Source organism: Gallinula chloropus (genome assembly GCF_964237585.1).
Source record: "Gallinula chloropus genome assembly, chromosome: 2".
NCBI classification, from domain to species: Eukaryota; Metazoa; Chordata; class Aves; order Gruiformes; family Rallidae; genus Gallinula; species Gallinula chloropus.
Genome location: NC_140086.1, coordinates 54746243 through 54769277, shown reverse-complemented (window position 1 = coordinate 54769277; position 23035 = coordinate 54746243). Strand labels below are relative to the sequence as shown.

The 23035-nt window shown below is 40.9% G+C and overlaps 1 protein-coding gene across 1 annotated transcript in view; it reads right to left on the bottom strand.

The window, feature by feature from the left end:
- PTPRM (protein tyrosine phosphatase receptor type M) overlaps positions 1-23035 on the bottom strand; it is a gene marked incomplete at its 5' end in the record, with an annotated part of 481602 nt that overhangs the window by 348742 nt on the left and 109825 nt on the right. Inside the window, one exon of the mRNA XM_084260019.1 lies at positions 21315-21437. Coding sequence (XP_084116145.1) covers positions 21315-21437 — 123 coding nt within the window. The remainder of the gene's footprint in view (positions 1-21314; positions 21438-23035) is intronic.

Below are 23035 nucleotides of genomic sequence, written 5' to 3'. Positions count from 1 at the left end.
TGGAAACTTAGAAATTTCAATTGACAAAGTGTGGTGTTTTGGCCCTGGCTGGAGGCCAGATGTCCACCAAAGTCATTCTATCACTCCCCTTTTCAGCTGGACAGGGAAGAAAATAGATATTGGGAGGCTTGATTGAGATAAGGACAGAGAGAGATCATTCCACAATCAGCATCACGGTTAAAACAGACTCAACATAGAATAAAGGAAATAAAACTCTCTCATCTATAACACTACACTACACACACAGTGACACCAGTCGGATAATGGGATTTGCAACTGGACCTTAAAGCACCTCCCCCCAACCCCTCCCCTCGTGGCAGACTTCACTTCAGTCATGATTTCACTCCCTTCTTCCCCGCCATGGTGGCACAGAGATGTTCAGGGACTGGGGAAATTAGGGTTTTGATCAGTTCCTCACAAGTTGGTCTCCTCCTTAGCTGGGGAGGGCATTCCTCACAACCCTTCCTCTACTCCAATGTGGGGTCCCACCCACGGCAGACAGTCCTCCACAAACTTCTCCAACGTGAGTCCTCTCCCACAGGGCTTCAGATTTTTACCAGCTGCCCCAGTGTGGGTCACTTCTATGTGGTACAGTCATAAATCACAGAATGTCTGTCAGTGTCTCAGGCCCAGACTGCTCCAGCCTTGTCCACCATAGAGTCATACACACCCTACTCCTACCCCTCCACCTAACCTGCTCCAGCATGGATCTCTTTCTCTCTTGCTCATCTCTGTGTACCTCTATTTCTCTCCACAGGCTGGAAGTGCTGGCAGGGGCTTGGTCCAACATGGGTCACAGCATCTTCTGCATTTCTCCACCTGCTTCAGTGTGGGGCCTCTCCATGGGCTGCAGGTGGGGTCTCAGCCTTTTTCATGGGCTGCATGTGGACACCTGCTCCACCATGGGTTTCTCCATGGGCTGCAGGGGCATCTTTCTCTCTGGTACCTGGGGGAACCTTGGTGCCTGCACACCTTCTTACTCCATTTTCTGGTGACAAAAAGTGGCTGCTTGTGGTTTTACTCTCCTAACTGTGATTCCCAGAGGCACTGTGACCATCACTGATGGATGATGGGCTCAGCCCTTGTCAGCAACGACTCCAGGCTTGAGCCGGCTGGTGTTTGCTCTGTCAGGCCTGTGGAGAGCTTCTGGCTGCCTCTAGCAGAAGCTGCCCCTGCAGCCCTCTCTCCTCCACCAAAACCCAGCCACGCAAAAATACAACACAAAGAAAATCCACAGCCCTTCAAATCAGTCTGAAATCTGCATCACCTGATAATACTTAGACATTTTTAAAAGATATATTTATCACTGTTGGCAAGTAGTATCAGTATGCCTAATTTTACTTTCCAGTTGTACATAAATGCTATTTGGAGAGAAATCTTCAAATTTGGGGCACTCAGCACAATGCTTGGTTTCCAAGTAAGGGCTGTAGGGGTATTGGCCAGGCTTTCTGAAACAAAATTCCCAAAAGAAGGGCTTTTTGCCAGCCTTACACTAATAGAAAGAGAAGATTCAACAGAGTCAACTGAGAGCTGGAGCTCACTGGGATGACAAAGACAGGCAAGACTCAAAGCCAAAGCAACTGTCATCTTACACAGGGATACCTGCATTGCTTCTAGTGCATTTCTTCGGAGTAACTACCCTGTGCTGAGTCCATTATAAAAAGTCTCTATTTTAACAATGCCTCTTTCATTAAGGTTGTTTTTTGATGCAATGCAAGTTAAAGGTGACTGCAGACTTTGAGTTGGCACCCGTGTTTTAGAGTGGAGAGCAATACAGGCGTCCTCTGTTAGGAATCATGAGCTAGTGTAAGTACCTCTCAGCTTTATTCCACACTCTGCCACTGACTCATTATCTCAAGTGACTCACTTAACCTGCATAGGTCAATTAGATCGTTTGTAAATTATGCAGGATACCACAGGGCTTCATGGTTGTTATGAGGTGTTACTCGTTTCTGGAAGAACATTTGACATTCTTGGATAAATAAAGAGTGTAAATTTTATTAATGCCAGCTAACAAGAAATTAGCTTGTAAGAGGGACACGCTATCTGCCATTTGTGCTTATTTTGCATGATAAATGATTCTCCCAAATAGTCATCAGTGGTGAATGTCACTTTTCTCAATCCCTGCCCTGTTTTTCATATTTACAAGCTTTGGCACTACGTTTGCAAGAAGATGGGTACGGAACAAGGACAGCAATTGTCAGTTCACACAGAAATAATACAAAAATGGGGACACAGCATCCACAATAATGAGATATGGTGTTCATTTTGTTCTGGAAAATAAAACAAATAGTAACTTTATAGTCATGATTACTATGTCCTTGATTAATTTTCCCATTTCCTTAAAAGCGGAACGAACCATGCTCCCTATGTAATAGAGTCCAAATGCTTAGTGCACTATTACTTATTTGAGAGGTTAAGTTAAAACTAAGCCCATTGAATCTGTTTACGTGCATTTTACTGTATTATTACCTGAAGCCAGAAGCAGAAAGACTGTTTACTAAACTAATAGGCAATATTTGGCAGTAGCAGGCGTAAGAGATGTGAAGGACATGGCCCTGTGGTAAGGGAATACACTTTTTCTGGTTGACTCATAGGAAATACCTTGTTACTAACACCTTCTTCTGGGCTTTTTTCCCCCTTGTTTTAATTAAAACAAGAATAAACTGCTCTCCAGTTTTGCTAAATAAACAGAAAAAAAGATCATGCTGACAGAAGGAAGAAAAGGTCTTTTCTCAGGAGACATTTACATGCATAGCCTTTGATAAACTTTAGTTTCTCTAGATATAACATGAAATTTTGTTACTGTCAAATGCAAATTTTTTTTTTTTAAATGTTTTGGTGGTTTGACTCTGGCTGGAGGCCAAATGCCCATCAAAGCCACTCTATCGTTCCCCTTTTCAGCTGGACAGGGGAGAAGTGAGGGTTAGGAGTGAGATAAGGGCAGGGAGAGATCATTCCACAATCAGTGTAACGGGCAAAACAGACTCAGCACAGAATAAAGGAAAGAAAACTCTAATTTATTACACTGCACTTCACAGCGGTGTGTAGTGGGAGGTAGTGGTGTCAGGTACCCAAGGGCTCTACCAGGCCATACTGTCTCAGGGCACACCCTGTCCTTGCAGCCCCATTTCAGATCAGCCCTGGGCCGTCAGTCCCTGCCCTGGGGATTCTGGAGGAGTGCCCATATCCTTTGCTTATTGCCCAAGGCCCCTAAGTTGGATCAAGGACTTGGTTTTTTTCTTGAGGTCCTACTAGCAGGATATTCCTCCTGTTACTGGTTCTCCTGGCTGCATTTAGATGCTTTGGGACTATGCCCCATCTGTGAGGGCACTGCCAGTGTCAGGGTCACCCTCAGCTCCCAAACCCCCTTTCCCTAAAGGGGAATTAAGGTGTTGGTCAAGGTTATAATTATGTGTGAAGCTACTGCCTAAAAATCAGGCTTCAGCTCATCCACAGTAAAGAATACTGTATGTACTTCTGCTCCACTTGTACAAACCTCAGTAAGAAATAAAATCCTAAGCGACACTGACATGTAAAACATCACATTTGTTGTGTGAGATAACACTTAGCCAGGAACTATTGTTTCAGGTCTTTTGCAAAAGCAGCTACAGCCAAGTTAAACACTTCCATCACATTATAAATGTTTGCAGCAGTATAACAACTAGAAAGCCCTTTCTTCATTAATTTAAGTAAGAAAACTGATGCAAGAAATCTATCCCTACCCTTACAACTGCTGATCCTTTATCTACCTTAAACAAAACCATTATGGCCTCTTAAATCTCATGCTAATGACAGACCAAAAAAACTAACTGGGATAAACAGATTTTTGTTTCTTCAAAATCAGAAAATAGCAGCTGTGTGGCTCATTACCTTTCTTTCTAAGGATGCTGTTGCAGTACAGGAAAACAGCAGCTGAAAGCATAGAGCTATCTTGAGAGGCTTCTAAAAGCAGGAGCTATTCCACTTGGTTTCAACACGCTGAAGAAACATGTTTTAGGATTAGAAATGTGGATTCTTTGACAGAACCCAGAAGTCCTCGTTTCCACTTTAAATTGCTTTAGCAAAAAAGTAACTGCTGAAAAATACCAACAGGATCTGCTCTAGGAATTTTAATATGCATTAGACTTGAATGAACGTTAACACAGAGTCTTCCAACATCTTATTGGAGTTTTTATTTTGTAAACATCTCTTGCCCTCCAACTTCTGTTCCAGCACCTATCAATTCTATTGACCAGAGCACATAATTTATTGACTTGCCCCACTCAGACCTCAATATGATTGTCTGCTTATCTTCCAACTCCCATGACAGGATAAAAAGGGACAACATTTATTAATTGGCTGGCGTCTGGAACTAGACTTCAAGGCTGATTGTTGATGGACAGAGTGCTCACTGAAACAGAAAATTAAGGAGTTTGCTTGACACGAACCAAACCAACCCAGTACCTACTACAAGATCATTAAATGATTACATACTTTTTCTAGGACTTATTTTTCCAAGTACCCTTTTCAAGATGTATCTCTAGAATTCCCCCCTCCCCCGGCAATCTCTCTCTATGTGTGCTGAAAGTGCCTTGCTTCTGACATAATTTCTTAAAGAAATATTTTTAAAAAGCCTAATTCGGTCATTTCAAAGTTTCCTGCACCCTTAAACAACAGCGTGTTTTACAGCATGATGCAGCTGTTTAAGAAAGTTTAAACTCCTAGAGGAACCTCCCTTTGGGCAACATTTCAGCTCTTCTCTCTATTGAGTCCAGCAAAATACTGAGGGGAACTGCAGGCACCTCAACTGTGGCAACACCAGGCTGGATCTGACGTTGGCGTGTTCCAGCAATAGTAGGGGAAGTAATTTGGAGATAGGGGCTACAAACCCTAACGCAGGCTGGCCTGAGACAGTCTGGACCCCATGTTAGCCTGACATCTAGCAGTAAAATACCCCAACAGTTTTAGAGAGGTGGAGAAGCTAACTCTCCCGGCTCAGTGACAAAGCCTTCTACAGCACCATGCAACCATACGGTGCACACACTTTTACTGTCCCCTTTTTTTACATTTTTCTTTTAGTATTTTGTGTGGTAACATCTAGTATCTATTATATACATAGCACACCAATATTTAAATATTACAATGCTTCATTACACAATTCTATGTATGAAAGTAGAGGATTTATTGTTTCAAAGACTGAAATGGCTTTGGCTTGCTGGAGTTTGAGGGGGTTTTGTTGTTGCTTTTGAAAGAAACCCAAAATTCTACTCTCGTTGACCAGAAGTAATACATATGTTTGGTAAGTGCTGTTGTCCGAGTGCATAGAACAATAAGATATAGAGTGCTACTTGTAAAGAAACAAAACAAACACAAAAATCCTTCTTTGCTAGTAAAGAAAAATTAATTATAAAACTCCCACTTGACTCTCACAGTAAAAATATTTCAGGGATCCTTACAAACTTCTTGGAACTGCAAAGTGAAACTATACTCACATTTCCTCAATGTAATGAAATTAAAAATATAATCCCCCAAATTAAGGTAAAATATCTCTACAGAATAGGCTACCCTTTGTTGTTACTAAGCAACTTAGACTCACAAAACAGAATCCATCACAACTTCAGTTGTGGGCGTTTGCATATATCTAACCCAGCATAAGAAAACGAAGTGGCCAAGTGACATAAACAGCAGGGATGAACAGGGTAACTAATTCAGCTTCAGATACAATGCATTACTGAAAATCAACATGCTGCTCAAGTTTTCAGTATGCTGTCCTCACCACCACCATCAGGAAGTTTTGTCTTCTTATAATAAAACATTCCTCTTCCAAAAAGCCACTTAAAAATTTACTTAGAAATTTAATTTCCAACAACAATGAGATGTGGCTCTTTTAAAAGACCACGGAGTCTATTTGAGGCAAAATGCTTTTTGGTATCATAATAAAGAATGTACTGAACAAAGAAAAACAGTAATTATACTTTTAATTACTGTGCTATAATTAACACATCTTGTATAACAAACTTTACAATTGCAGACAAAGAATATCAGATGAGGGCAAAACTTGATGTCATCTGCTGCTATTTGCACTTAATTAGTAACCTCAAAATTGCAGAAAAATGGTATCCATGTCTAAAAACATGCTTTTCCACAATTTAACCTTGACATGGGAAGAAGCATGTGTTATGATGCTTTGTATTAAGTACTGAAGAACGCCCTGAAACTAAGACGACTGTAACATCACTGATCTCAATGTAAGTAATGCATCTGTGTGTGTGGAAACCAAGTGGAACTGAATCTCTTCATGTGTTCATTGTAAAGTGAAGGCAACTACCTTGCTCAGAAAATCCTCTGGCTCAGCACATCTACTGAAAAATCATCAAGGTACTTATACCCAATAGCTAGTCAAGCCTTCTGGAATCACAATACATGCAGCCATAAATATTAATGTGTATGCTTTTTTAGACCTGTCTTCCAATGTTCCACCCAATTTTCTTTAAATGAAGAAAAACATAAAGGAACACATTTTAATAAGCAAAATAATGCTCAGGAAACTACTAAGTAAAAAAAAAAAAAATCCCAGAATTCTTTAGGGAATTTGACAGCCTGTGCTTCCCTAGGCTTCACATCACTGATATGCTAAAATGTGGTACACCAACAAAGCTCTAGTTAAGAAACGACTCCATGAAAAATAATACTGCTTAGAAAAAGCATCTTGAGTTAGAGGTGGCAAAAATTTGGCACACAATAACAAACATGACAGCTGATGCAAAACGTAAGAAGAGTCTGAGGCTAGCAGATTCAGCAGAATTTAGAGAGGCACAGCCCTTCTGGACCACAGAAATCTCATGCACATACTTGAGCTTAAAGCAGAAGGAAGAGACAGTAAAATTCTTGCAAAGAAATATATTCTCCCAAGAATATTATGGCACGAGTTGGACAGAATAGGAATAAGCAGAATCTTGAAGTAACAAAACCCTCAAATCTGAAAAGTCACAAAGATGAATAAAGCTTCTGGCAATTAAGTTTTGCTTTCATGACAAAGATCTGTCATTTAACAAATGTAGTACAAAAATTAGGATTTCTGTTGGGCTTTAGTCTTACAACAGTACAGGGTCTTAAATGGCAAAATGAAGGAAATGCACAGCCTCATCATAAAAGCAGCCAGCCTATTAGCACACAAAACAGTCGCCTCGGGTTACATAGTTTCAAACACTTTTCTTCTTGATAAGGATAAAATTCACCAGTGAAAGAAACTAGACAACCTGAGATTACACGGGAGGATTTTCTATATTCCCTTACACAGGATAGGCTCTATTTGCCAAACACAAAAGATAAATAGCAGCACTCTAGTCATTGAAGCATCATTGCAGTATCAATTTTTATTTCCATATTACAGGTGGAGAAGTAGCTTTTCCAAATGAGCATTTTGATTTGAATGACAGTGATATGGGTAAATAAAGGATCCCAGAGGAGCTCTTTCCTCAAACTGTAAAGGCAAATTCGTTATTGGGAAACAAACTCACAAAACTTTTTATGTATGTCTGGATAATTTCACATGTGCATTGCTAAGTATCTTTTAGAAGATAGATGCTATAGATTTCAGATTCCAGAAATAATCCACTTTGGAGATGATTTTTTTATGACCTGTTATGCTGTTGAGTCAGTTTAGTGAAAATGATCTCTATCAGCTATAAAGGGGAATAACTTGATAGGAAAGGATGCATCTAAAATGAACCTTAATGCTACAGAGAATGTCAAATAGGAGCTGGAGGCATTTCCAATATGTACAGCTTGAGGAGGAGGAGAAGAGAACGATGGAACTAAAAGGGAGGCTGGACAAGGTTAATTGACAGAGATGTGTAACACCAGAGAAATACTGTCATCCTGCTGGTGCTCTGCAGTCATTAACCCTATATAAGTCCATTTTATACACAGAGAAATCCTAATGATTGACTTCACTGGTGAATACACACCATATCCAAGGTTTGTATTTCAAGGACTCCCTTTTTCTTTCTTTTTAAAATGAACTTTGCTTTTTTATAGACTTGCACACTGATTGTGCAAATGACCTGATTTAATACTTCATGTTAACATAAAAGTACAGCTGGATGTAGATATACCACAATTAGCATAGGTGATTGAAATTCAACAGGCACTCTACTATGCCCTTGCAAAATATAGCTTTTCCTTGCTGTAACTAAAATAATAAACTTCTTACTAATGATATAATTGTTGTTACTTCTATACTAAAAACCAGGTGGAAAAAAATCTGCCATGTACTCAGCAAAGCTCCTTACATTTTGCAAGCCATGGCAGTAAAACACTAGAACTGACGTTTCCCTGAACAACTTTCTGCCTTCACAAACACGCCTCATGCTAAAATTAAACATGGCAAGAAAAACACCACAGCACACGTGACAAATAATATTGCTGAAAGATATCACATCTCTTTATGCAAGATACATCCATTTACTCCACTACAAAATTTCAGGGTCCCAGGGTGCCTTGAATTTCACATAGTGCTTTCTGCACTCGTGAGAGTGAGCTTGGTGCTACTCCAGAGCAGGAGCATTTGTTGTTTCAGTCATGTAATCATTGCTAGTGCTGCCACACGGTGAGATTCCAGAACTCAGGTAGCATCTCCATGTTGTCCTGCATGGTGCTTTGTGGATTAATCAGTTCCCACAGCCACTAGATCAAGAGCAAGTACACAAGATGCCCCTGATCTACTCAGAACAGGACACTCATCAACCCAGCCTGGACCTTTCAAAGACATTTCTTTTGATGTGTGGCTGCTTAATAAGGAAACCTCATAAGGAAATGACAAGAAAAGCATCAAGGGGTTTTTTTCCAGGCACCCTTTTTCCAGGTACCCTAACTTCTGGAAAAGCACCCTAACCCATCTGGGATATAGAAGAGTCCAGAATCCTCCTCTGAAAGCCTGACCCCTTTTTCAGCTCCTTCTTAAGATACCACATATAAGAGATCATAACACCACCCTTTTAAGTAGCAGCACAGTGGCAGAATCCCTTTCCTCAGATGTGAGTACTATAGGGTCACAGAACTATCTCCACTCAAACAATAATTAGTGTTGATTCCTATTAATGGAAAACCACTAAAACATTGTAGAGGTAAGAAGACTGGAACCAGGTGCCTGCTTCTCTTCAGCAGCTGTTTTCCTTCCAGAGCCTTCTCATGTGTCAAAAAAAAAATAATCTTGATTTATTTCCTACAGAGTGGTTTCTCACGTTGCTTTCTCTTCTACACTAGCCCATGTGCAAAAGGAAGGCTACTGACCAGTTTAGGTTCTCATCTTGGGGAGGTGGCCACTTCCTTGCAACTGCAAGACATAAATTTTAAAAAGCTCCAGGAAGGCTCATGTCTAGCTCCTTTGAACAGGGGTCTGATCACACAGGTCTCGTGTGAAAAACCACCTCTTAAGCAAATTCCCAATCCCCCTCCTTTCTTTTGCGGGTCTCAGCATGAGAGGTAAGAGAGTACATTAAGGATCATCCTATTGCCACTGTTTGATATATTTCTTGTGCAATTGCAGGAGACACATTCTGGGAAGAACAATACCTGACTCCTGAGTTCAGGCTGGTGCCACAATGCTCAGCCAGGCATGTACCAGGCACTTGGGGAACTCCCCTTCCTTGCAGTGACTCACATGGTACTTGGGTGCTTCCACACACAGATGACAACGTTCTGCTCTGTGATCCTACCAAGGAGTTTCTACCATCACCGTTTTGAACTTGCACAACTTTATTTCACTCTTACCCTACTGTGTGTTTCTCACCCACCTTGAGTCTAGTCTAGTATAGTCTTGCACCTTTTTCTGACCTAAAAGTGTTTGGGGCGCTAGGAAGAGCCAAACACTGCAACAGTAACTAATGAACCATGACATACATCCTGCTCAGCCAGGCTCTGGCAGAAACCAGACCAATGCAGACCTGACTGGGACATCTAGGAGAGGTAAAAAGTATGGGGAAATCAGGAACTCCATTTTGGCAGAAAGACATTCCTCCCCTCCAAGGTAAGAGGAAAAATGAAATAGTAACATTTTAATTCACAATACAATAATATTTGAACTTAATCCAAAATCATAGTGTGTGATGTTACTGGTGAAGAAAAGCGCCTCTGTAGCATCTATGTTCTAATATGAATATGTATCTTTTAAAAAATGCTTTCCAAATTTGTATCATGTGAGAAGCCAAGAACTGTGATCAATTGCTTGCATACAATTATCACAAATATTTGATGTTATTAGCTGCTGCAACATTATGACTTGGATAATTACCTGCACCTGTTTTCTCATAATTAAATGGCTGTGTACATCATTACATTTTCAATGAGGTCCAGACAGTGTTTTTTCCCTTTGTGCTACTGAAATGCAGTTGATTAGAAATGTTGTGACTTCTAGATGAAGAATGCATTATTTCAGCTGGTGAGGGAAATAACTATATTGCTTTAATGCTGAGACAAAAGCACCGAGTCCTTTAACTCAGCTCATGGAATTCATTAAAACCTTTTAATTGCTTCTTTTCTCTGACTACAAGTTCTACAAACACTTACAATGGAATTAAGAGTGTGACTGATACGTTGGGAAATCTGATCGCTTCAAATACAAGAGGTCTTAAAACATAATACAAAATACAGTCCAGCCATTTTGTTTGGGTACCAACCTGGCTCTGCAGCCACATTTGCCACCTGACATGCTGCCACATGGCTGTCCTCAACTTGGGAGCAGAAGTCCAAAAGGGATGGGACCCTGGGCAACCTTGTCAAGATCAAGCCTGGAGGTTGGTGGCCCTGCCTGTGGCAGTGGGGTTGAAACTCTACGATCCTTGGGGTCGCTTCCAGCCCAGACTGTTCCATGATTCTATCTGGAGACACTTAAAGCCACAATGTAAGCAGAAGTTCCTAGTGGCTATCCATAAGTCCCCTAAGCGTGCTCCTTTTGGCTGACCAAACTCCTTTCATTGAAAGGACATTGTTTATGTTCATACATTAAGTGAAGAAACCTCACTCTGCAAAATTATCAACATTTTCCAGTATACTTCTACTGCATATCAGATTTTAAAATATTCCATAGAGTATTTCCTACAAGGCTTGATTAAGGCTAATGAAGTAATTTAAACCACATAATTCTCTGGTAAAAGAAGGAGGACAAAGGGAGATGCTAAAAATATGTTGTTCCTAAACTGTGATCAAAATGTTTTTGCTTGGAATACGGGCCTGTTTTTTGACACTGATGAGGAAGAAGCTTTCTTTATCACTGTCTTGTACTTCAGAGTAATTTCAGATTCAACCCAAAGAACAATTACTCCGTGAATGACAGGTTTGCCAAATAGCTTTTCAATGCAGCATTTAATGACCTCTGCCTCAAATCACTCAAATCAATGACTTTTTGGCCGCTCTTACTATAGTCACAGCTCGAGCTGCTAACAACATACTATCAGTCATCAATGCCTGCCAACAAATTAAGTGCTGTAAGAAGGGATGAAAAAAATCTCCCGTAAATCTAATTGAGACAAGAATTCCCACTTTAATTTCAGCAAAATGCCTCAAAATAATTTGCCAAGAAAATGTTTCCCTGAGGAATCATAATGTTTGCGCTCCTAAAGACGAGTGATGGAGTCCATCTCCACCTCAGTGGCGTTTTAACTGCGACTACGACTATGATCTCTTCATACAGAAGAACTGTCTTAAAAGATAAACTTCTAACTCAGGAAATAACTGACTTAGGCCCTGAAATGGAGGCAGTCACGTTACACACTTTAAAGCCTGTAGATGCAAAGAAAGGTTTTGATCCACTCTTTATTAGTTTCTAAAGGGCAGGGTGGATGAGAAGAAATCTAATGGGATAAGCATGAGACTGAAAGAAAAGCCCTGAAGACTGCAAGAAATTAAGAGGCTTTTTTTTCCAGTAGATTAATTACTAAACAAGAAAAAGCTTATTTAGAAATACTCTGATTATTCCCTTTCCTCCTGATCTTGCAATGCTGTGAGTGCAGCTCCTAGAGGAGCATCTTCAGACTTGCTGATGGTTCACAGTCCTCACAGGCTTTTTACTGGTCACAGTTTTTCTAAAACTGGCTAAGTATTTTTCGTTCTCCAACAGAAGACAACAGCCAGGAGAACAAGCACAAAAATTGTCTGCTGAACCTGGAGCAGGAACTGTAGTCGTTTCAGTAAGGTACCCATAGCAGGGCAGGTACAGTAACAGTCTTCAGCACTGAGTACCTAGGGAGACTATGCTAAAGCACATGCTGACTTCATTGATACTATCACAGGGTGCCAAACTTCCCAGATTAAAGCTCCCTGAGGTACATTTACATGTCTCGGGCATATCCCCAGGAAAGAAAATTTACAGTCCACATGTGGTCTTTTCTGAACCAAGAGTATCCACAAACAGTAACTGATTTACTGATTTTTGGGGGAAGTTTTTTACAGAAAGAGTGGTGAGGTGCTGGAACAGGCTGCCCAGAGAGGTAGTGGATTCCCCGTCCCTGGAGGTGTTCAAGGCCAGGTTGGGTGGGGCCCTGGGCAGCCTTGAGTAGATCCAGGCCTGGAGGTTGGTGTCCCTGCCTGTGGCAGGGGGGTTGGAGCTCTGTGATCCTTGGGGTCCCTTCCAACCCAGACCATTCTATGATTCTATGATTCTATGATTTATTTTCTTTCAGACCAATATTCCAGTTGAAAAATGCCAGTTCACTCATAGGTAATGCATAGGTAGATGTCCCGAGTGCCTGATATAAAAATTAAATCCTTTTTTAGTGGCTTTAGAACATGAAGCACTTTCCCTTCCTCCTGTTGCAATTCTCTTAAGCTCATGTTCCCTGTCTCCTGTTGGGATTCTCCGTGCTCATCCCAAGTAACTCCTCAGGAACACTCTAGGGAGAGAAAACAAACACACAAACAACAGCCCATTTGTGGTACTTATAATTTAGCAGGGAAGACTGAAACAAGATTCCTCAGCACTTCATCAGCAGGACAGCATCTGGCACTGTGGGCAATCGAGAGGGCGACTGGGTTTCCGATGTCCAACAGTAGAACTCTGTAATGCTAAACATTTTTGTTGTCAAGAGATCCATTTCAAACCCAGCTCTGGTGTCTAGCTTATTGTGTTAGCTGCTTCTCAGCATATATTATGGCAGGTGTTATATATAACACCTCAGCAGGAAACGTGTAATCACAGCGAGGTAAATGAGTTAGGCCGGGAGGCTTGCTTAGCGCTGTGTGGCACTACGTGGCCTGACACGGAAATACCCTCAGCGGTCAACTCTACCGTGCAGGTTGCTCTGAGAATGCTCTGGTCTAATGAGAAGTGAATTCCCAGACCATTCATACAGCCTTTATCTGACTTCTCTGGAAGAGGAGAGTTCCTCAAACATTAAGAGAGTCATACTTTATCGTATCACTATTTTCCAGTCAAACATCTTTAACAAATCTCTATCAGCTATTGGTGGATTCACTTTTGTGAATTGCAGCATGTTCTGCAATTTTGCACTCAAACATCAGAGGGCTGCTGCAATGCATAAGAAAGCAGGACAATTGTTGTCCTCCTCCTGGGTAAGTTACAGTTATAAATACTAAAGCAAGCCCTTCGCTTCAAACAAAAATTTGAAAGTCAGTCATTTATGTTGGGCATTAGCTCATAAACCACACTGCTTATACTCAAAATACTTCATTCTAGAAAAGAAGAATAAAGTGTAAAACAGAAGTCATACGTAGAGAACGTCTAGACTGAAAGATTAAATAGATGATTAGCATAATAACCTCACCATTTCATCTGAAAGCCATTTAGGCATGTAGACAAACTGGGAATATTGTCCGTCAGCAGTTCAGAATCAGAGATTCTGATGCTGATTAATCTTTTACTTCCCTTTGAAAGAATACTGGATGTTCAGTACTTGTAGAAACACCAGCATTTGCACCAAGTGCTGAAATCTCTATTCGGTCAGAAGTCACAAAAATGAACATAAGATTCCTGTAAGTCATCACAAGAAGCAATACCTCAGCCGCAGAGGGTTCTGTTGTTTTGGTTGTTGAACAAATCTGCTAATCACACTACTAAGGTAAGCTTTTAAAGCAGCTAACCCTTAAGTGCTTTTCACTGCACCCATGGCAGCACAAAGCCAGCTGGGTCTGTACTCAGGTGGTTTCACATCACAGAATCTTAGGGGTTGGAAAGGACCTCAAAAGCAGGACCTCATCTAGTCCAATCCCCCCAACAGAGCAGGATCACCTAGACTAGGTCCCACAGCAATGTGTCCAGGTAGGTTTGAATGTCTCCAGAGGAGGAGATTGCACAACCTCTTTGTGGCAGCCTGTTCCAGTGCTCCGGCACCCTCACAGTGGAAAAGTTTTTCCTTACATTCACTTGGAACCTCTGATGATCCAGCTTGCACCCACTGCCCCTTATCCTATCACTGGACATCACTGAGCACTGCCTAGCTCTGTCCTCCTGACACTCACTCTTTACATATATATAGACATTAATGAGGTCACTCCTCAGTCTGCTCTTCTCCAGACTAAAGAGGCCCAGCTCCCTCAGCCTTTCCTCATAAAGATGTTCTACTCCCTTAATCATCTCAATGGCCCTGCACTGGACTCTTTCAAGGAATTCTATGTACTCCTTGAACTGAGGGACCCAGAACTGGACACACTATTCCAGATGCAGTCTCACCAGGGCAGAGTAGTGTGGGAGGAGAACCTTTCTCATCCTACTAACCACACCAGTTCTAATACACCCCAGGATGCCACTGGCCTTCTTGGACACCAGGGCACATTGCTGGCTCATGGTCACTCTGCTGTCCACCAAGACCCCCCAGGTCCCTTTCCCCTGTGCTGTTTGGGCTGAGCAACATCCTGCTTCGTATTAGTAGCAACCAATACTAGCTTATGCAATTAACTGGAAACCAGATTGAATGTGTGAAGACAAGCTGGAGCTGCTGGCACAAGAGGCACGTCCTCAATGCCTGCAGCTATTACTTGGATGTACAATAAAACGCTAAACGTGCTCCTGTTTCAGGTCAAGAAAATTCTATGAAAAAATGTTAACTTGAACACAGGGAACAATGAGCAGCTCTTACAGCTTGGTAGTGATTTACGTTATCACTGGATGGCATTTAGATGCATTTAAAAATGCCGCTATTTGAACTAATCCGGAAGCAACAGCACTGAGTAAGAAGCACGTTCAACTCTCTTCTACGCGAATGTACACAGAAGAAAATCATCCCTGCCAGCACAGAACACACAGACACGGCAGTGCTAAAACACACTTAATGATAAAGCACTCGTCATAATGGAGAGTCAAACTTCTCATGTTAAGACACTGCAGATGGCTTTAATATAGACTTGCCAACTGATCGCTGCATCTGTCTTAAAAAGGGTCACAACTCTTCTACACACAATTAAACAACAATGTACATCGATCATGCAATTACTTCACATGCTATATATTAAATATTCATTTAAGTCACAATCTTGGCTTATGGACTATAGACTATCTATGCATGGCTGCTAACCAGCTATCAATAGGCCACTTTAAACAATAATTAATATAAGCATTATATGCATTTTCTGCAGACACTGCAAAGACATCGCTAAACATTAATAAACACTAGATATTCAGGATAGAAATAACCACAGTAGGCCATTCAGAAAATTACATATAGCCATGAAAATCATATATCATCACCTGAAACGGCACAAACAGCATCCTCACCCTGGCTCTGACCAGCTCTATATTGAACACAGAATGCTTCATTGCTGAAAACATCTTTTCAGTGCACTGAATGACAGCCTGTGAAGATTTGATTTATAATTGATTTTGAACTATTTTGAAATGAATGAAAGGCTGATGCCAGCGACTCATTGCAAATGCAGTGACATCCCTTCAGTGATATCAAACCAACCGCTGCACTGAAGAAAAATGATGCTACTGTCCTTTAGAAATCAGCTATAACTGTGAAACACTGTAGAAACAACTGAACACACTCTTCTGCAATAAAATATGTAGCAGTGACAGAAACGATACCCATCAAGCGACAAATTGAGTAAACGCTTGGCAATATTTGCATTTCTTAGAGTCATCTGCAAAATTCTAATTGCATCACTGTCAGTGACAGCTCAGTGTAGCCCAATGGAAACTAATGCAAGGCTCTCAAATATCTAAAAAAAAAATCTGTTTTGATTTGAAGTTTGCATACTTCTGTTTTGTTTGTTTCACCCATCTGAGTTTTCTCAATTCTTACCTTACCTTTTCCCCAGAGTACTCCAGATCTTACCTAACTCACTGTTTCAGAGCTCTAACTCTGCATTGTCTTCCCTTCACTGTCTCTACGCCAGTAAACCAGGATCCATTCATACACTTGTTTATGCATCCACATATATATTTACCCACATCAATTCTTCAGCTTGTACCCCCACCGCACTCCCCCTTCCCCTCTTAATCCATCCAACATGTCTCTTGCTCTCTGTTCTTCCCTTCCAAGACACATTGTCGGGTGTCAGAGAGAAGGCTTCACTATTGCATTCCTTGCTATACACATCTCAGACCACACCATAGTTTCGAATTTTGATGTAAAGCACCAGAACACTCTGTGGGAGCACCACAATGCCCCAATCCTGACAGGCCACAATGAACTGGATGGGACGTGAGCAGAAATGGGACTCTGAAGTGACAGTAGGGCAGGCATAACCCAGGGAAAGAAATCAAGATCTGGAAGATCAGCCAAAAATCAAATTAGAAATGCAAGAAGAAAAGCTCCAGAAGACTGTTTATTTGCATAATCCCAGGATCTAGGAGCACTGAACAAGAACTGCTGGGTAAGCACCACATGAAAATGGAACAAACAAATGAGAATAGTGCAATAGGATTTAGGCAAAACATTTTTTTCTAATAGACACACGGACAAAAGAAAGTTTTAAGAGCTTTAAGAAAGTTTTAAGAGCTTTAAGAACTGGCCTGGAGGTTGGTGTCCCTGCCTGTGGCAGGGGGCTTGGAGCTTTATGATCCTTGGGGTCCCTTCCAACCCAGACCATTCTATGATTCTATGATTCTACATGAGAAGGCCACATACATATTTAGAGGGAGCACCTTCCAAAAGTGAGGCAACATGAAGGAAAGCATAAAGATCTCTCCCTGAATATTTATCAACTAGATGAAAACCCCTATCATGTTGTAGCTGAAAGTAAAACTGGCATAACAACACATGTTAATATGAGATAACTAAGGAGCTAACAGGTAAAGAATGGAGGTAAGTAGCTCATATTTGATACAGTGCAGAAGAGGAAACTCTTCTGTACTGACATTAAAAACAGGTTAGGGGAAAAAATCTCTGCAACTGCATTCTAAATGAAAAGAAGTGGTTTGGTATAAATGAGTATGTTTTAAATTTGCTATTTTCTACATAAAAGACAAAACTGAAGATGCTGTCAATGTGACATAAGCTACTGTCCCCACTGATCAAATATGTTACTGAAAAAATCTCATCCAAGTGATTCATTGGATTAGGAATATCTTTACTGGTGGGTTGACCTTGGCTGGCTACCAGACGCCCACCTAGATGATCTTTCAACTCCCCCTTCCAATGGGAAATGGGGAGAAAATGAGATGAAATATCTTGTGGGTTGAAATAAAGATGGGGACACCACTCACCAGTTGATTTCATGGGCAAACCAGACTTGAATTGGAGAAAATTATTTTTAATTGGCAATAAAATTAAAAGGATAATGAGAAACTAAAACTACCTTCATCCTACCCCACCCCTTCTTCCCAGGTTAAACTTCACTCTTTCATTCCCAGGTTAAACTTCACTCTTTCATTCCCAAATCTTCTATCTCCTCCCTGCCAAGTGGCACAGGGGGATGGGAAATAGGGGTTGTGGTCAGTCCATAACACTTCATCTCTGTTGCTCCTTCTTACTCATACTCCTTCCCTGCTCCAGTGTGGGGTGCCTCCCATGGGAGACAGCCCTTCACAAACTGCTCTAGCATTGGTCTCTTCCACGGGGTGCAGTCTGTCAGGAATACATTCCTCCAGTTTGAGTACTCCACAGGTCGCAGGTCCTGCCAGAAAACCTGCTCCTGAGCAGGCTCCTCTCCACAGGCTGATGACTACTTCAGGGCACATCCACCTGCTGCAGTATAGGGTCCTCAGTGGGCTGCAGGTGGGTATCTGTTCCAGGCATAGCTCTCCATGGACTACTGGAGACAACCTGGTTCACCATGGTCTTCTGCATGGGCTGCAGTGGAAACCTATCTGCAGTGGATCACCAGCACCTGCAGCACCTCCTCCCCCTTCTTCACCGACTTTGCTGTCTGCGGGGCAGTTTCCCTCACAATTTTCTCACTCCTCTCTCACAGATGCTATAAAAAGTGTTTTTTTACCCTTTCTTAAATACTATCCCAGAGGTTCCACCACTGTTGCTGAAAAGCTCAGCTGTGCCCTGTGGTGGGTCTGCTGGAGGTGGCTTGAACTGGATGCACCCATCACGGGGCAGTCCCTGATCTCCTCTCACAGTGGCCACCCCCGTGGCTCCCCGACCTCGCTGCCAACACCTTGCCAGGAATCTACTGTTTGGGCATGTATTTCTGAAGACATCTTTACTGCACTACAGCCCGAGGGCTTACAGTTCCCTCTAAGTGTAAATGTACATTATATAAACACATTAATATCAAATTGCCGTGACTGCTCTATAGGACAATGCAAGATGGAATTAATAATGACTAAGTGCTTCTATAATTATAGTTTTGAACACTATTATAAACACATATTCTTGGAACAGAAAGACAGGAAGAAAGACAGAGGCTGAGAAAAGGCAAGGGCTGCTCTTCCTACAGCATTCACTCCATCTGCCTCACACGACACTTGAAACAGAAGAGCGGTGGATTAACAACTCTCATTTAATCCATACAAATACGTATGTGTATGTATATATGTCATTTCTGTTTGGGTCTGTTTAATGCAATTTCAGATTAGTACTGCCTCATTAAAGGTCATGCTTGTATTCATCAAGAAAATTACAGCGCTAGCACCCTACTTAGTTTAGTAACAATAACTTAGTGCTTTTCTTACTACAGAAACAATCCAGCAAGGGTTCAAGTCCTCTGTAAGAAATGCTTTTAGAAACTTAATATTATCTTTGATACAACTTACTGCTTTTCATCTAAAACTAGAAATATCAGCGTTCACTAACATGTAAATACAGGGCGCACATCAGCGCGTGCACACATACGCCTGGATGCTGTGTGACATTTCTTTTGTCCCACTCAAGTAACATCAAGCCAAAATATTTATCTTTCTGGAGTACAGCTATGCCTCTCAACAGTCTCACATGGATTAAAATAAATCAAATGCCATAACTGGTGTGCTTCCCCCTGACTGCCACCAAATTATACAAGAAATTATATATTGACATCAGCTCACTCACTGAAGCATATTGCCTGAAATTAGGAATGCTCTGCGCATTAATTCTGTCCTACTGACAAGGGACTACTGAACTGAGAGTCCTTATTTCAGTCTAGTATTACAACATTGTTGCATAAAGCATTTTGCTTTCAAGCCAAGAATTCCCTACAAACCATTAATCTAAGATGCTCTATTCATTATCATCTGAAGTTACTTTTGCTAAAATACGTAGCTGAGAAATTGCTGACAAACTACTTGAAATCATTTTTTAAGTGTGTCACATAACTCTCTAGCTAAGGCTAACTGAAAACTAATTAAAATCATTAGGAGGATGATTTGAACAAGAACAGGAAAAAACTGCCTAGATGAAATTATGAGGAAAAATTAGATACCACTTGACTGAACCGTGGCCTCAGAAACACTGCTTCTCATTTGCAAAAAATGAGCATTTCTTTCCCTCTCAAAGGGGTTTTTGACCTTTTAAGGCACCAATATCCACAACTCTCCTCAGACTAACTTGTTCATCTTCTGACCCAAGACTCCCAAAGCATTTTTTACTTCCTTCACTGGCAGAAATAAAACTCCCTAAACTCTAAATATAATTTATTACCAAATTTAATATCTTTTTACTTGACCATCAGAACATTATTTTACTTTTCTGATAAAAAGGCAGGAAGACAAATAAGAAACTGTACATATTGAAGACAAATAAGAGAAGTATGACATCGGGTAAATACAGTTAATTAGATGTTATTTCCCCTCCTTAAAAATACCAGTCCCTACTTAGTCTTGTCTCTTGCCCTTGGGGAAGAAAAAAAACAACCAGCAAACCAAGCCTCTTCAAGCCTATGGTCATCACAGAAAAGAACACAGATTTGAAGCTCTTCCATCTGCCAAGAACACTGTACAACATATACTGACAATTGTTTTCACAAAATCCATGTGGTGAGAGTAATGAATGAAATTTGGAACAGAAAGAGAATTTCCAGGGGCGTGATTGAGAAAAAGAATGTATAGCTTGTATTGCAAGCCAAGATGACTGATAAACTATGTGTGTTAGCTCCAACTTGAGAAACAGTATTAAGCACTAATGAAATAGTCCAGAAAATTTTCAGCATTGTGTGCCAAGACCAATGGAAAAGAGCCAGTTTAAAAGGAATTTGCAAGGAATTTATCTGGGGTGATGAACTTGATCCAGCATGACCATCCAAATGCTGAGAGACTCAGGCAAATAGAACATTCAACTCGAAGTCCCACCTTTGCTAGAGGAAACCAAGTGGTGAAGGAAAAGGCACTTCAGTGCTGATCTCCACTCTTTGGTGACCAGTGATAGAACTCAAGGCAACAGCATGAAGCTGTGACAGAGGAGGTTTAGGTTGAGTGTCAGGAAAAGGTTCCTTACTGAGAGGGTGCTCGGGCACTGGCACAGGCTGCCCAGGAAAAGGGTCACAGCACTGAGCTTGACTGAGTTCAAGAAGCATCTGGACAATGCCCTCAGTCCCATGCTCTGACTTGGCTGGCCCTGTGTGGAACCATAAGTTGGACCTGATGATCCTTATGGCTCCCTTCCAAGTCAGGAGATTCTGTGATTCTATGATCTTTGTTTTATCTCTTACTATTCTCTCTTCCTGTGTAGTCCTGTCTGCCTCCTTCTAGTCATGTTCACATTCATTACATCATTCTGTTTTCTTTCTGCCTTCCATGAAGACACCAAGTTTCTACCCTTACTTTCTAACCCTTCTGCTCCCCACACAACAGAAGAAAACCTTTGCTTTCCATAATATCCCTCAGAAAAATCACTTGGAAGATCTGAGTATGACAATTAACATATTAAGGCAAAGCAGAATTCTAACAATAGTACAAGAAAGGGTAAAGAAACACAATTTAATAGCAAAGACAAGCAAAGGAGAAGACCAACCAGATGGCATCCCTTGACCTGACGAGGGCTTTATTGGTGCGTTCACCTGATCCCAGTTGAGATCATCATCATCTGACTGACTATAGCCACAGGAACTAAGAGGCTCATCAAAAGTACAGCATCCTGTAAAATAAACACAAAGATAAACATTAAACAAAGCACGCAGGTAACAGACTATGAATCTCTAATCCTAACCACTGCAACACAATGCAATGCAGGTGGTGAAGTTTTTAAATGTCTTTTAAGAGAAATGATCACGTATTTATTAATCATTAATTTTTCAAGGGGCATAAAGCATTCTTCCATTAAAACAAAGTCTCAAGGGTAAAAGGACAAATTTAGAACTGCAGATATTTTTTTTTCTTACAGGACTATCATCAGGTATCAAAACCAAATCACCAAAATTAAAAGCAGTAAAACTCAAAACATCAGATATTTAACGTTTACCATTCTTCTGGAAAACCAAACTATTCTGTGCCTGAGAAGATAGACATAAGTGCAGGAAGGTGAGGCAGCATTCCTCTGTCTTGGTTTCTAAGAAAGAGGAGGCCTATATGTCCCCAGGTGCTGCAAACCAGTACCAGCACCACTGGTACAAAACCGCACATCCACCTCGAAATGCCCATCTAAGCACAGCCTCAAGCTCTCTGGAAGAACAGTATTATTTCCTCTCTTTCCCCCCCCTTCTCTTCCAAGTAATTTAGAAAAGAAAGACGTGTTATAAAAGCTCATGCTATCCCAAGCTGGGCAGAGAAAACAACATTAACGACTTTAGAAGAATGGAATCAAACACTATCCACAGCAAACAGAAGAGCTTTGCTTTTTCCCTTTGGTACAGAGAAAACTTTTCCAGCTTTTTTACATCGTTCTCTTCCAACAAGACACTAACACAGGATTACAAAATTCTGTTTTCTTTGATGTTTCACTCCAGTGAAGAATGACATCTTTCCTATTTGGGAAAACAAGTATAATTCCAGTCACAGATATTTCTGCCCCTTTTAAAGTAAATTCTGCAGCTGTTCAGAACTAAACTTTAGGGCTATTTATCATCTTTGCTGCCTGTCTGCAGGCACAGCAGGCTTAGCCTTGCAAAGTTGTATTAAAATAGGAAACAGACAAAACCTAGCTTTAAGAAAAGACTTTAAAAATCTACATTTTCCTAGAACATTACAAAAAGCATTACAGAATACCTCATCAAATAGTAGGATAACAGAAGACAAAATTTCATTAGACCTGACAAGCTTTGCCTGCCTGAAGTCCTAGTTTATATTTGAGATTCATGACAAGCACTCCACAAGCACATAATCTTCAATGGAAATTAATTTTATATTCAATCACCAAATAATTTCATTTTTGTTACAGTGCCATCGGTCTTTATAAACATACTATGCTTGCTCTGCCTTAGGATACAGGTCTGATACACTGTTCCCTGTTCTAAAATACCCTTCTAGAGGAAGTCTTCATTAGCTCTAGGTCTATCAGGGAAATTAACACCCTTGGACACCCCATCTTTCTATACAATTTTAAGTGTACAAGATTCAACTGGATAATCCACTGGGAACAGAAAACCTATTAAAGAACTTGCAACATCAAACTAGTATTTCACTTCAGTGATAACAACAGATATAAATTATCTCTCTCCTGAAGTTAAACAAAATCAGAAATAAGAGATTTGTATAAAGCCTATCAAATAACATCTGTAACATTTCCAGTGGGAAGAC